The sequence below is a fragment of the Antedon mediterranea genome, chromosome 6, assembly GCF_964355755.1.
Source record: "Antedon mediterranea chromosome 6, ecAntMedi1.1, whole genome shotgun sequence".
Taxonomy (NCBI): Eukaryota; Metazoa; Echinodermata; class Crinoidea; order Comatulida; family Antedonidae; genus Antedon; species Antedon mediterranea.
In genome coordinates, this window is record NC_092675.1 from 7,217,150 (window position 1) to 7,232,072 (window position 14,923).

The 14,923-nt window shown below is 31.2% G+C and overlaps 2 protein-coding genes across 2 annotated transcripts in view; both read right to left on the bottom strand.

The window, feature by feature from the left end:
- Positions 1–14,923, bottom strand: part of LOC140052281 (uncharacterized) — a 44,100-nt gene that overhangs the window by 15,321 nt on the left and 13,856 nt on the right. The window lies entirely within an intron of this gene.
- The window catches only part of LOC140051698 (uncharacterized), a 30,833-nt gene that overhangs the window by 4,094 nt on the left and 11,816 nt on the right, over positions 1–14,923 (bottom strand). Inside the window, exons 13-28 of the mRNA XM_072096991.1 lie at positions 13,965–14,037; positions 11,135–11,231; positions 10,703–10,767; positions 9,887–10,134; positions 9,071–9,158; positions 8,452–8,528; positions 8,224–8,260; positions 7,924–8,021; positions 7,480–7,605; positions 6,803–6,957; positions 6,085–6,220; positions 4,154–4,303; positions 3,321–3,420; positions 1,270–1,346; positions 474–608; positions 210–344 (exon numbers count right to left, since the gene is read on the bottom strand). Coding sequence (XP_071953092.1) covers positions 210–344; positions 474–608; positions 1,270–1,346; positions 3,321–3,420; positions 4,154–4,303; positions 6,085–6,220; positions 6,803–6,957; positions 7,480–7,605; positions 7,924–8,021; positions 8,224–8,260; positions 8,452–8,528; positions 9,071–9,158; positions 9,887–10,134; positions 10,703–10,767; positions 11,135–11,231; positions 13,965–14,037 — 1,797 coding nt within the window. The remainder of the gene's footprint in view (positions 1–209; positions 345–473; positions 609–1,269; positions 1,347–3,320; positions 3,421–4,153; positions 4,304–6,084; positions 6,221–6,802; positions 6,958–7,479; positions 7,606–7,923; positions 8,022–8,223; positions 8,261–8,451; positions 8,529–9,070; positions 9,159–9,886; positions 10,135–10,702; positions 10,768–11,134; positions 11,232–13,964; positions 14,038–14,923) is intronic.

Sequence of the window (14,923 nt, forward strand, 5' to 3'; positions counted from 1 at the left end):
AATATACTATGTTACAAAATACAGCTACTATACAGAAACCATATATTAAGGGACATTTCTAGGAGCTGACAAACTGTCTACTTAATAGGTATTTCCCCCTGAATTGAGATTGGTCAGTGTTTCACGAAAATGGCCCCTTAATAGGCGTGTCCAAAAGGAGGTGTTCTACTTTATATACATTATATTCTAAAATTAACCAAAAAGCTTACCGGCTTGTTCTTGTTAGTGATGCTAAACTCTCTGATAGTAATGTCTTTTTTAGAATTACTAGTTTTTAGTGTAACAACCAAAGGACCATATTTCTCACTGTTACCTTCTTCATCCATCCAATACTTTGCATAAGACTATCAAATAAGAAACAAAAAATAGTAAAAAAACAGTATCAAAAAAAGTATGTTTAACCATATAATACAAAGTTATTGTTTAAAGAAATATTACTTTGAGAAAAAGACATTTCTAAAAGAAATTCTTACCGGATCATTTGAATCCATGTCATTGAGCATGACAACCGAACGAACATTCCAGTCAAATATTAAACGCCACATATCTTCTACAGTGTCAGGTAAAGGCATCTGAGTTGCTATAAACTTGTCTTTTTGTTTATATCCCTACAATTAAAATAATAAGATATTGGAATGCAACAACTACAGGTGAAAGACTTGAACTGTGAGCTAGGCTTTGGAGTGAGATTGGACACCAAATGGAATATCAGTAACCCTCCTCTAAAGTGTTTTTGTGGCATCATTAGATGACACCCTACCCACATTTTAAAGTTTCCAGATCATCAAGGTAACAACCTGTTCTTTCGGAAAGATCCCTGTTGGTTCCTTAAAGTTCACACAAGCTAGATACCTGTATGTAAACTGGATTTCAAATTTCAAGTCTTTATCTGAGACAACTTGTTCTACCACCAGAACTGTGCAGATTCTATAGCTATAGGGTAGCTATAAAACCAAATGAAGAACACTTCTGTGTGGCAGTATTCATTAACACCTTGATGACCTATGACCCAAGATTAGGTAATACGGCAGCATGGTTGACACAGGGATACAATCACTATTCTTTTCAATAGTATCAAGTAAAGGTGATCAACAGCCTAGTGTCAAATGGACATGCTAACCATCTGCACAATGACACAAACAATTGTCTTGAATTGGGCTTTCTTGTTTAGTTAGATTGGCCTTTCTAATTTCTTATGCTTAGCCAACAAAACTCAAGACTAGTAAATTAAATTAGTAATCAAACTAAAGTAAATCAACTCATTCTTACATCGACAAATGACGCGTTGATGTATTCATTTCCTCCAGTAGAACTCTCAGTGACCAGAAATGGACGGTTACGATCAACTGAAACAAAAAAATAGTCACCAAAAGAATATTTATTTTTCTTTTACAGAAAAAAATACAAAGTCAAATGAAAAATGAGGCAATGGGATTAGTAGTTACACAATTTAAATGTAATAAGTGTACTCTGATTAAAAGAAATAGGCTGTTTTATATATTTTTTTTTCTAGACTAGATCAGTAGCAATTTATATATTTTATGAAGAGGGAGAGTGTTAGAGACAACAAAATCCCCTGATGAGACATTTTACTAAAGTACATTTTCAATTACAGCATTATTTCATTTTGATTAGTATTCACATAGAATATATATTTTATAGCATTGAAGTATCATTTATTTTGGTGTTTTTTTAAAATAAGTTCAAAGTTTAGCTTGTCAGTGGAAACTTTTTTTGGAGACTCACTAAAAAGTAAAGTATTTCATAAAGCAGAAAATAAGAAGAAACTGCAAATACGAAAAGAATAAAATAGAGTTCCCATATTGGCAGAGATAAAAGATAAATATATGAAATAAATAGAACTAAAAGTCATAAAAATAATGTATTTGAAAACAAAATATTATAATATAATAAATAATAATTCTTTGAAGTGGTCTTATTAAAATAAAACAAATTATTTATATCAAATAAACAAATTTGTGTCTAAAAATGAACAGCTTTGTAAATTGTGAGGTGGGTTTGATCATGCAAGAAATAAAATATATAATAATATTTTATTTCCTGTTTGTTTGACCGACATGGATTGAGATCTGATATCAAATTAAACATACTTTAATAATTAAAAACAAAAACAAACAATAAGAATTGTATTTTTGTATTTTCTAAATTTAAAAACAGTTAAAATTTGAATTTCATCACAGTCTGTGTATATATATATATATATATATATATATATATATATATATATATAACCCCTAAATATATATATATATATATATATATAACCCCTAAATATATATATATATATATATATATATATATATGATATATGATTTTTTCAAATATTTTTTTTCTCCATGTCAAGTATACAAAGACAGAAAAGGAAAGAAAAATTGTTAATACAACCACCAACAACCCGCTACTTCCACCTTTAGATTATTCAAATTATTATCTATAATTACTATACTGTATTTCAAGTTAAAATCATGATTGTGAGGCATTTGATAAATAGGCAACTGCCTTAAAATGTCTTAACATGTTTCGAAAAAACTATTCTCATCATCATAACAAAAAAACGCCTAGAGTACTTATATTATACCAATAGGACAGGTTGTATGTACAGTAAATGAGGAAGTAATTTAAGCATAAAAATCCCAGGAACGTGGAAACAAACAATCATATATTATATTTTGATATTACTGTATTATCTTTGTATGATTCTATTTCTCAGCATGGTACTGAAACTACTGTAGATCATGTTAATAGTAATAGAAAAACAATATTTTATTTACTATACTACTATTATGTACTATTAAAATTAGCTAGATTAGATAATTGTCTATCACTAATAAATTTGATTAATTTACATGGATTTCAACTGCTTGTTTGGAATATCTAAAAAACAATAATTGGCATATTAAAATTAGAAGCAACTGAAAATACTGCACAAAATTAGTAAATGGCTCACAGAAGAGAATTTGAATTCACACCAATTAGTACAGTATAATTTTAAATCAAAATAATCACAGTGTAAACCGATGATCTCCAGTCACAAGTATCTAAAGAACAAATAACAACTGACATGAAATACTCAGACACGAATAAATGACAAATGATAACAAATAAAATATAAATATTCTTGCTGTAAAAATAGTAAAATTTGAAAAAAGAAAAATAAATACATATATGTTAGTTACATAGGAAACACAGATTGACAGTAAAAAAAAACCTGAAAATGTTAAATTCGGTATTAACATCAGTTCAACGTCAAACTAAAAATATTATTGAAGGGTAAATTCAAACACATTTTGTTAACTTACTTGGTACAATGTTTGAAACACGGTTCTTGTGTTGGTTCTCTGGCAAATGTCCTGCCTTACAGTGATCAGCTGGAGGATATGGAGTTACAAGTTTTAGAATCTGAAATTAAATTCATAATTACTTTACATTTACTTTGGCAAATTTCCAAGGATAACCATACTCCACCCCAAAGTCAAAACAACTAGATTTAGAAACACATATATTCCATCAGCTATCAGGTTGTATAATAGAGATTTCAAACACTAGTCCGCTAATTACTCATGTTTCTGTTACATTTCCCTGTTCATTTTTTATTTAGTCTTGTTATTTATGTTATATTTATACTAACTCGAGTGTACTTAAGGACCCATATCTCATAGCTGTATATTTTTGCCGTTGTGACAATAAAGTTTTATCGTATCGTAAAGAGAATTAATTTATTCACTATCTTTCTTAAAGGTGGCAAACACAAGAAACTCTACATAAACAAAGTCTTAATACCTGTCTACACTATCAAACTTTATGCAACAAAAAAGGTTGATGTCCCCAAATATGGTAGTGAATTGTCATCGTGTCCATATTTGGGCACATCACATTTTATTTTGTCACATAAAGTTTGATAGTGTAGACAGAGCTTTAAACAACTCTTTGGGAGTTGTTCTTATGTTATGGAAAAAAAACATTTGACAGAACTTGAAACCATCAAAACTGTGGATCGGTAACTGAAAATAACCACCAAACTCTATTCCATATTTGTGTTTTTGATATTGCAGTTGTGATGTATCAAAACATGCTTTATTAAATGCACCTAATAAATCAAGTAAACAAATTTTAATTAGTTTTATCAACCAACCTCAAATTCTTCTTCTATATAAGTCTTATCCGTCTGCGGAATAAGGCGCTTCAATGTAGACAGACGAGTTTGGAAGTTACCAGTATTCAAAGCAGTATCTCCACAAAGACTGTACTCCAATAAGGCATCATAGATAAACACATATTGTTCCTAAAATACACAAATATTTCATATTATACACACATAGATACAATCATAAAAACTAATGTGTAGTGTTGCTGCAGCATGGTGGCATGGTTGCCTTCCACTTGTAACTCACAACTGAGACTTAGTTTATAAGCGTGATACAGTTTTTTCTGTAATTGGCAAAAAGGAAAAATACATATACCACAGTAAATTTTAATTACTAGATGGTACGCTCGCTTCGCTCGCGTACCATCTAGGTCGTGCCCACAGATGGTTCTCGAATACATAATAATTTCAGCGTTAAAGAACTGGCGATTTCAAATGTACGTATCGCAGGACAATAATACATGTCGTTTACAGGAACGAATAAATAGACACTGTGATTTATGTACTCAACTAAAATTAGCACCCTGGGAATTACTTCCGAAAGAGAAACTTGTCACAAAATGAGACAAATTGTTTAAGTCAAATTTAAACAAACTTAATTTGTGTTTTGTATGTAACATTAGGGTTGAGGGATGGGGAAGAGGATGGGTGCAAAGAAGAACAATTTTTAAATATATTCTTTATCCATTTAGTAACGAAATATTAATTGTTTTCATGTTTTACAAATAATATACCACTATAGGCCTATACAGTAAAACATTGCGATTTAATACTTTGTTGAAACTATCACCGTCGATTGAAATAGTATAGTACATGTAACGATACATCACTACGACGTGTATATGTTTATATAATTTAAAACAATTTGTGAACACCACCTCTATTCGGGCAAAATCATAAATTCGATTTAATGGTCAATACATTTTAAATTATCTAACTCAACTTAATTAGTAGGCATAATGGTTTTCAATTGTTTTTAGAGCCAATTCATACTTAAGTTGGTTCCTACCCTACCCTACCCTCCGAAGTTGTTCTGCGTTTACTGGTTTTACAACGCTACTCATGCCAGTGAGGGAAGGGTGGTGATGTGGGTGGTTTAACTGCAATAATAAAGATGTGTACATAATATACGGCGAGTGAAAACGCTAGCTCATTATCTGTTTAAAAAAAATGTATATCCAACCTCTGCAGCACAGATTGAAATGGTTGGGTTGGTTGAAAAAAAAATGGATCGAATTTCTGTTATGAGTATACAGTACTTGCCTTTACGACGCCTGAGGGAATAGACACTTGTGGAACAGAGATTGGAATGTTCCATTCATCGCAAATCAATACATTTGTATAAACGTATATTAAATCTATCAAAATAGTATTTTTTAAAGAAAATCGGCCTGTCTTCAACATTATGATGCTGTACTCGAGCTGTTCAACCGGTTTTCAGCCATTAAAAACAATTATCGTAGGAGGAGATAGGAAAATGCGAAGCATCCTCGTATTATCGTCTGCGGGTATTTTTAAAGACGGACATCCATTAGACAGTGTATACCACGATCGAAAAACACCCCTATTTGGGGCAAATCGTTGAACCTAAATTCGTTTTAATCGTCAATAACTAATTATCGAACTCAATTTAATTACTAAACAGGGTTACATCAGGCGGTTAAAATCAGTACCGAAAGTACGAACCAACTTTATATACCATCGAGTAAACATTCTAGAAATAACGCGCGATTTACCGAATTTTGCCCTTACGTAAATTTATATATAGATTTGATTCCTTGTTTGCAGTATGTTATAATCTTGCATACTAGTAGCACTAGCACTAAGGTAGCAAAACAGTGAAATATTCACTGTGTAAATTTTAGTTGTATCTTAACAATTTCAGGAATTGTTTTATATCATAAACATTTACAACTTACAGGTGTTTGAACCATGTTGATTCGTTGGTCTCTTAGTTTACGTACATAGTTGTAAACATCAACTTTTTGTTCTTTATCAATCATTTCCATCATACTGTCAATGCAAATGAATGTTCCTGTTCTTCCAACGCCAGCACTGAAAAAAGATTATTAAGCATTTTAAACAATTTACTTGCTACTCAAGTTGTACACATTTTCTGCTCAGAGCATAATCTCAGGAGCATATCAAAATCATAAAAACACAGCTTCTATAACACTATACTTTTTTTTCAATAGCGTCCTCCTATGCTTTAAATTTAAATATAAATGGGGGAATAACCTGTGACTTGTAGCCTACTGGGCTGAATTGCTCATAGGTGTGGATGACATACCACAACTTTCTACTCCCCTAAGGGAGTGAGTGCTGCAACCAAACGACACCCGTTCGTTTACCCACAACGACAGGGGTTAAATGGACCAGTACTCCAGTGTAACCCCTACTCTTCCGAAAGATGTACTGGGTTCTTTAAAGTGCACATGCGAGCCAGAGATATACATACTGGACTTCCAGTTTTAAGTCCTTAAGTCTATGTTCTACCACCAGAACAATGGTCGAGGAGAACTTGTGCCGATTGTATACTTATGGTTCACGGCTCACTCGACTCAACTAGATGTCGGTTTTACTAATAACAAAAAAATAATTTTGATGTTGGAAACAATAAAAAGCACATATTTTTACCTGCAGTGAACAAGTGTTGGAGAGGAGTTGCTTTGGCTACTTTGTTTAATCTTCTTAACATAGTTGAGGGCAGCAGTGGCATAAAGTGGTACACCCATGTCTGGCCAGGATATGAAATGGAACTGTTTGATGCGCCTAAAATCAACATCGCTGTCCTAGATAGAATAGATTGAATTTGTTTTAAAATGGCAAAAACAAATATTAAATACAAAGAACATTTAATACATATAAATCTAGAGCATTTACAGTACAAGGAAATCTCATTCAGTTATCAAAGTGTAACAAAGGTTATATTATAAGTTGTTATGAGGAGAACTTTGATAAGATGGGATACGTCTTTTTTAAGAATGAATGAATGAACTATCTATATTTAAAACAAAAACATATCAGGTAGATGAAGCACCTGTTTTACATGGTCCTGTTTTTAGAACTTACTGTTAAAAATCACAATACAAAGACACAAATTAAAATAAATAAAAGATAAAAGATGGATGGTTACTTACTTACAATGGCAATAAATTGGTTTAAAAATTTTGGGGAAGAAGGATAAGATAACATCCAAAGATGTCATAGAAAGAAGTAGTGAAGAATAGAAGAATGGTAACTGGACTTGGGAAGAACTAGATAGAAGGTATGATACGAGTGTCAGTAAGTAAATGAATAAAAACGGTACGAACCTTCCAGACTTTTAAAGATCTAATCTTATAGTCTGCATAACTTTCTGTGACCTCTAGGAGAATGCTGATCTCTCCAAACTCAGCAACATGACCTCTGTTATCTGGCCAATACTTTTTGCATTTTTCCTGAAAATTTAAGAATGGCCAGTGTAATATTTTATGTATACACTAATACTTGAATGATACATATATTAGTTTAGCATAATATATTATAAAGAGGAATTTATAGGTGATTATAATCTTCCCGTCTATTACTCTAAACCTACAGAGATTAGCTAACCCTATCCTCTGTTGACCAGCTAATATCAGTTCGCAATCAATTAATTTAAGTTCTATGATCATTCTCAAACTTTACATTTAATCACATAATTACTGAGAAAGTAGGATAATTAACTCATAATCGTTGAGTAACTTTGGTTTTTGAAAGGAAATCTAAATTCATACCTTGCCCGATTCAATAACATTAGACAACATCACAATAGTTGTGACATTCTCTTGCCAAATCATACGCCAAAAGTCAATCAATGAAGCATTATTTGGTCCTGAAATCAGAAAAGAAAGAAATCAAATTAAACATATGTGGTAAACTAAGATGTTTTCCTGATGAAACTCTCAATATATTTCTATTTTGTCATTTTTGTAGTAGCAAACACTTATACTGCTAAATTGCCAAGTCTTATGCATAATGGTATGTTGTAGTGCATTAACATGGTGAAGCAGAGTTTGGAAGTTAATATAACTTACCTTGACTTGCGATGTAAAAATTATCTCTCTTGTATCCCTAGATAAACAAACAAAAGCAAAACAAGTTGGTATAGAACAATGGTAACGATAAGGTCTAATGAAAATTGTTGTGTTCCAGAAGTAGTCTTTTTCCCTCTATTCAGCTGATTTGTATTAATTACATGCATCTTGTAGTCTTGCTAAAAATATCTAGAGTGAAAAGTGTCTCCTCCAAATAATGTTACTTACATGTACATGGCATGCATTAATATATCCTGATTCTGGGTCATCTTCATATTCCTCCAGTACTACTCTTGAATGATCATCTTTAAGATGAATAAAGTAAAACAAATTAAAGGTTTGTGTAATTTGTGCAGCATACTGTACAGTTCAGTAGCATTCTAAACACCACAGTGCCATATCCACCATTCACACTTAGGATAAGGGGAAACAATCTCCTATCTAAGTGAATACAATTTAAGAGAAATACTTAAATATTTACTGACATAAGTGAAATACTTAATATTTAAGGGAAATATCTCACTTAAGTGTGATTGGTGAATACGGCCACAAACTTTTGAGAATAAAAACGTATGGCCTAAGCACCTTTACTTCTGCTGCCTCCCGCGTATGGAATGACCTACCCGCCTCTATTAGATCATGTTCTTCTATGCCTTCCACGCCTTTAAATCTGCCTTGAAAACTCATCTTTTTCTTTCCAATTGAGCTCTCTCTCATACACCGCGCCTTTGATCACTAACTGTTGGAATTGGCGCATTACAAATTTGTATTATTATCATTATTATTATTATTATTGTTATTTGTGTGGGGGCAAGGATTTGAGATGTGCCTACAGTCTATTACTTACAAGCAACAATATTTTTAAATCGATTCTTTGTGCGATTAGCTGATCGTGATGCTACTCCCCACGGATGAATCTGTCCCTTTGGAAGCTTCTGTTTATAGAGAAAATAAAAACAATGAGAACAATGGTACAAATTCCTAGTTTTATTAACACCTAGTTTTGTAAACAGTGACATTCAACATTTTCTAACCAGGGAAGAAAATCTTGCTGTGATATTAAATTGTCTTAAGGTCTGTCTACACTATCAAAATAGTTTGACAAAAAAATGTGATGTTCCCAAATATGGTAGTGATATAACATCATCATCAATTTTGTTGTCACATAAACTTTGATAGTGTAGACAGAGCTTTAAAGCATCAGGAAGAAAGGGTAATACAAGTAGGCACTCAGACCTTTAAAATATTGACAAAAAGGCACTGGAAATTTAGTAAGAATTTCACTGACATGGAATAGTAAAGTAAACATACATTTTTTGTTTTAGTTTTTATGCTTTAGTTTTTCTGTTATCCCCTTTCAATGGACCTGCTGGTTGGTTAGTTGTTTTAGGGTTTTGGGAAAATGGTAAAAATAACAAATGGTGACAGAAATATAATTTGGAACTAAAGTCTAAATGTGATTTGTGTCTTCTTTTGTTTAATAGAGTAATACAGTAGAGCCTCTATAAAGACACTTTTGGGACCCAACGAGTGTTACCTCTTTGTATAGTGGTTGGTAATAGTGTTTGATATATTTCATATAAAGAAGTGTCCTCTTGATAGGGGTATCATATGAATTGAGGTGTATCAAAGCAAGAGTTCTACTTAAAAATAAAAACATTACCCCATATTCATGCTGAAGTCCATCCAGGGGATTCAATCGCTTCTTGCCAACAAAATCTGGGAGATCTTTTATGTGAATTGGTCGTATGGTATCAACGTTCTGGTACATTTCTTCATCGTAGTTATCAGGTAACTGTGGAATAATTGATATGCGCCCAGCTTTCCTTTCCAATTCTGGTGTTGTTATCTCTTCTTTCAGTTTTTGATCGGGTTGATTTAAATATTCATCGGACTGGAACTTCTTAGCTTCTAAATAAATTGAATTATTTCACAAATCTGGTTTTATTAATGTTGTATATTTCTTTTGGCAGGGGTTTTCTTAGTATATAAGCTTGTATAATGAATAGTATGAAATGTAATCCTAATATAAATAATTTGATAGTCTGATTGTCAATGGGGGCTAGTTAAATTGCTAGTTTACAAAATACACACTGATGCTCTCTAAGTCTCTCTGTGAGATGGGGTTATCGATTCATCCTGATATTGAGTCAGAGAAAGGGACTTGATTCGAGAACCATGCTCAAGAAAGAACCACCATGACACTATTTTATGAATGAATACAGTATAATAGAATTTTTTTAATAATTACTATCCAAAACAATTTGAATTAAGAGTATTTACAAATACTAAACTAAACATACAAAAAGGCTTATGGTGTTTAATTAAATAAACTATTGTGGTAACGGATGATGACTAAAGTCTAACGAATTCGGGAAAGCAGTTGGATCAGAGAGACGAAGTTGCCCTGAGATGAGCAGGAGTGTATATCTAAACAGCTCAGATTGTTTTATAAGGCTAATTCTTTGAAAAATTTTACCAGAAAAACTGTTGTGATTTGGTTGAATATATGAATCATCTTTGTGCAAAGAGTTTTTACGACGCCTGAAATAAAAAAATATCACAATTGAGCGTACATAAAATTAGTTGTCATTTTCTAAAACATTATACATTTATGAAGTTGGTTACTGTAACCAAAACAGTATATTAGTACACAAAAAAACCCAGTTTTTATCTTATACTAATTACGCCAAAGTGCCAATTATACAAAAGTAAAGATTATAAGATATTCATAACACTCTCAGTAAATATAAACTATAATTCATTTAAAAATCTAAGTATCTTATTCCAAGTAATGAAATACATGACATCTATACACGCTACTATGTGCTTTATAACATAACGTCTCAAAGGGCAATGAATCAGACGTAACCCATACAATGGTTCAATATTAATCATTTCCAAATCTCACCTAACAATGAATACTGCTAGAAGTGCAATGATACTCAGAAGGATCAGAATACTGACTACAGCAATGATTACTTCTGTACTTGAGCCACCATCATCATCTGCAAAAAAAACAAATGTTAATTAACGTTAATTAACTGAAGTTTGTTTGAGGGCTAACTCTATTGTTGTATTCGATTCTGAAACCTCTGTGCTCAACAGAAAATCTTTTTTATTTGATTAGCAAATGTTAATTAACGTTAATTAACTGAAGTTTGTTTGAGGGCTAACTCAATTGTTGTATTCGATTCTGAAACCTCTGTGCTTAACAGAAAAGGTTTTTTCATGTGATTAGCAAATGTTAATTAACGGAAGTTTGTTTGTTGAGTGCTAACCTGTTCATTGAGTAATATAGATTAAAATTGTCCAAATTGAACATACAATCAAAATTAGAATCATTATACTTATATTCATCAGTTATGTTTTAAAATTCAGTAACAAATTAAAAATTGTTACTGAATTTTAAAACATTTCATAAGTAGGTTAGTTTTTGATATAAAGAATCAAGCTTCACAGTCAAGTTTGCAAATGCATTACATTTTGAAGATGACACTTATTTAGGCTACTGAATAAAGAGCTGTAGACTAATTAATTAGAGTTTACATCTTCATGAAATTGCATGCATAAGATGCTTAAAAGAATGCAAAACAATATAATATATTCTAAAATTGTGTTTTAAGTTTTTATGATAAATGCTGGCAATAATCTTACAAATTTGGTATTTTGAGTTAAAAGCCAAGTTTGTGCGGTTTAATCTATACATAGCTATGTATTACTTTCTATGCATTTCAATTTTTAATCTATTCATTTTATATAACTTTACTTTATGTACACACATTTCATTTCAATAAATAAATAGTAAATATATCTGATAAATTCTATAATTTGGCACATTAAAACAAACCTTTTTTTTATGTATATATAAAGGCATACAGAAACTCAGTGATATACTGAAAGTGAATGAATTAATTATAAATGGTAAAGATGAGGAAATCTGTGAGAATGACAAAAAAGCCACCCTAACCGAGATTCTAACCCAGAAGCTTCTGCTTGATATGCAAAAATCTGACTAGACCATTTAGTTCGAATCCGATTTGAACCATATTTTTTATCACCTTGTTTATTATTCTATTATTTACGATTTTTACATATATTTTTTGTATTAGCAATTTTAATGTATTTTAATTATAATTTACATTTTCTAATTTGGTGAGCCACGTGGTTTCACTTTGGTTATTTGGATTTTGAACTCTTTTTTCCCCCTTTTTTTTCTGAAGAAATAAATGAAATGAAACAACTCTTTACCATTGGTATGGTACAGCAAAGCAGCCAAAGAATTTTTATTTTCTGTACCTGAATTACTTTCACAAATCTTGTTTTATATGCTAATGATTACAAGCTGATTGTATATATAAACAAAATTAATTCAAATAAATGATATAATGTACTATTGTGAAACTATCAAATTGCATGTTGAAAATAAACTGTCTAATGCAAAATTAAATATGCCAAGTATATGGTAACACATTTGCTAAATTGTTATTACAAATTGATTTGGTTTGAGGGCAGTTAACTGCAGATTATTTGAAAGGTAACATTTTTTTTTTCAAAGGAGCATAGCTTTTTTGAAAACTCAAAATATATTCTAAAAATGTGTGAAAGTTTCTATGATATTAATTGGCAATAATGTTACTAATTTGATGATATTTTTAATTAAAAGCCAAGATAATGCTGTTTATTGACTTTCTATGCATTTGACTTTTGAATCTATTATTAATTTTATGTACAGACATATAACCTTTGACTTTAATATTTGGTCATCTCTCTTTGACTTTCTGGCATTTCTTGCCTCCATGCAAAAGTGTGCAGTAACCTTGTTTATAAAATGAGATCATTATCAATAAAATTAGGGAATTAATTATATTAACAAAAGTTCACAATACAATCATTTAGTATTGTGTAGCAAACAGTCAAGAGTAAAAGACAAAAAACCACTCAAAATAATCACCTGTTGGAAATCCAAGATGTCTTCTAATCACAAAATAAATAAAAAAATTGGTATGTGAAATAATTGGCAAAATGTTGAAAATGGAGACGGTTCTTGATATACAATGTGTATAATAGGCAATTCCATGATACAGTGTTACATGTTTATGTCTATATCATAGTATTAAAATGTCACATGTGATACTACCATATTTAACCTAACCTTAAAAATAATAACAGTACATTGTATAAAATTAACAACACACACATAATGGTGTATGACACAAAAAACTTGTAGATACTGCCTAGTAATGCCATTGACAGTCTGGTGGAGAATGACAGTGTAAGAAGCAGTGGTACAAACATTTTAGGAATACTGTTTCTAAGGGAAAACAATGGTACTTTTTATTATGGAAAAGTTAGAAAAGCAATAAATACAATATCATATTGATTGATTGATTCATTCATTGATTGATATTCATATTACAAGGTGATAAATACACAATTAGTAAAAGGAAATTTACAGCTATGCTATTATAATTTAGCATAACTTTGCACAAACAATGGGTGTGATTGCTTTGAAATGTTTGTTTTAATAGTGATGCTAACTAGTTTTAGTATCAAATTAGATTTAGTTATTTTCTGTGTTCATCTGGGAAAAAAAAACAATTAAGGTATCAAAACAATAAACAATACCACTATTGTATGTATTCCTAACATCCTATTTCACTTGAATTCTTATCAAGGTAAGTGTCGGAAGTTTGAAAATGACTCTAAATCACTCAACATCACAAATATTGTATTATTACCTGTACTTTGACTGCTTTCAGCTTGTATAGAAGCACTCCAGTTTCCAGGCCCAGCACCATTAACAACTCTAGCCTGTTTAAATAAAAGAAGAAATATAACTAAACTAGTGTTAACTTAAATTAGTTTCTATTAGATTAGAGTCTACAATTTAAAACTAATTTGAAGTAATGTTTTGTTCCATTACATAGATACAGTAAGTCTGTTTGAGTAACTTTAGCTATTAAACAGATTACATAAGTAATAAACCCCACACTTCTTTTTCTTGAATATTTTCTGCAGAAACTATTTATGCATATAAGTGTAGATGTTTTCTCGATGGTACTGTACTTTGTGAAATCAATGAATGACTGATTACTACTGTATGCAGTTGTAGTATTCCCTGTGTTGTGCCAGACTTTTAAAGGTTTTCCCAGATTGCTTCCAAGCATTGGTTTCATGGTTTCATAATGGTTGTAGTGCACTCTCTAGATGGGATGTTAGGTTATTGATCCTTATTATTAGGTTATCATGCATATAACCTCTTGATTCTATCAGAATCTTTATTTATTCTTTCCTTAGCACTATTCGTCCGTCAATTATCTTGGCATCAGTTTCATCTAGCTAAGTCAATTTTTCAGAGTATATTCCTTATGGACAGGAATCGATGTGGTTATGTTTTCACGGTGCGCAATCAAACATTACGCGGTCTACGCGCGATTTAACCAAATTTGGTACTCATAAATTTCAGGTCATATTTCATCATATGGCAATACAATTACGTGCGTAGCGCATATAACGCATGCGTACGCTCGCTTAAAATTTTCAAAATTGTCAAAATTTATTTTCGATGAAATTAGAGTACGTTTCAGGCAATTTTAAGCGTTTAAAAAATTGCCATGAGTGCGCAAATTTGTGCACGTGCACTGCGCTTTAAACGTTAATGCGCACTATTTTTGTCCGATTTATGTTATACAACCTT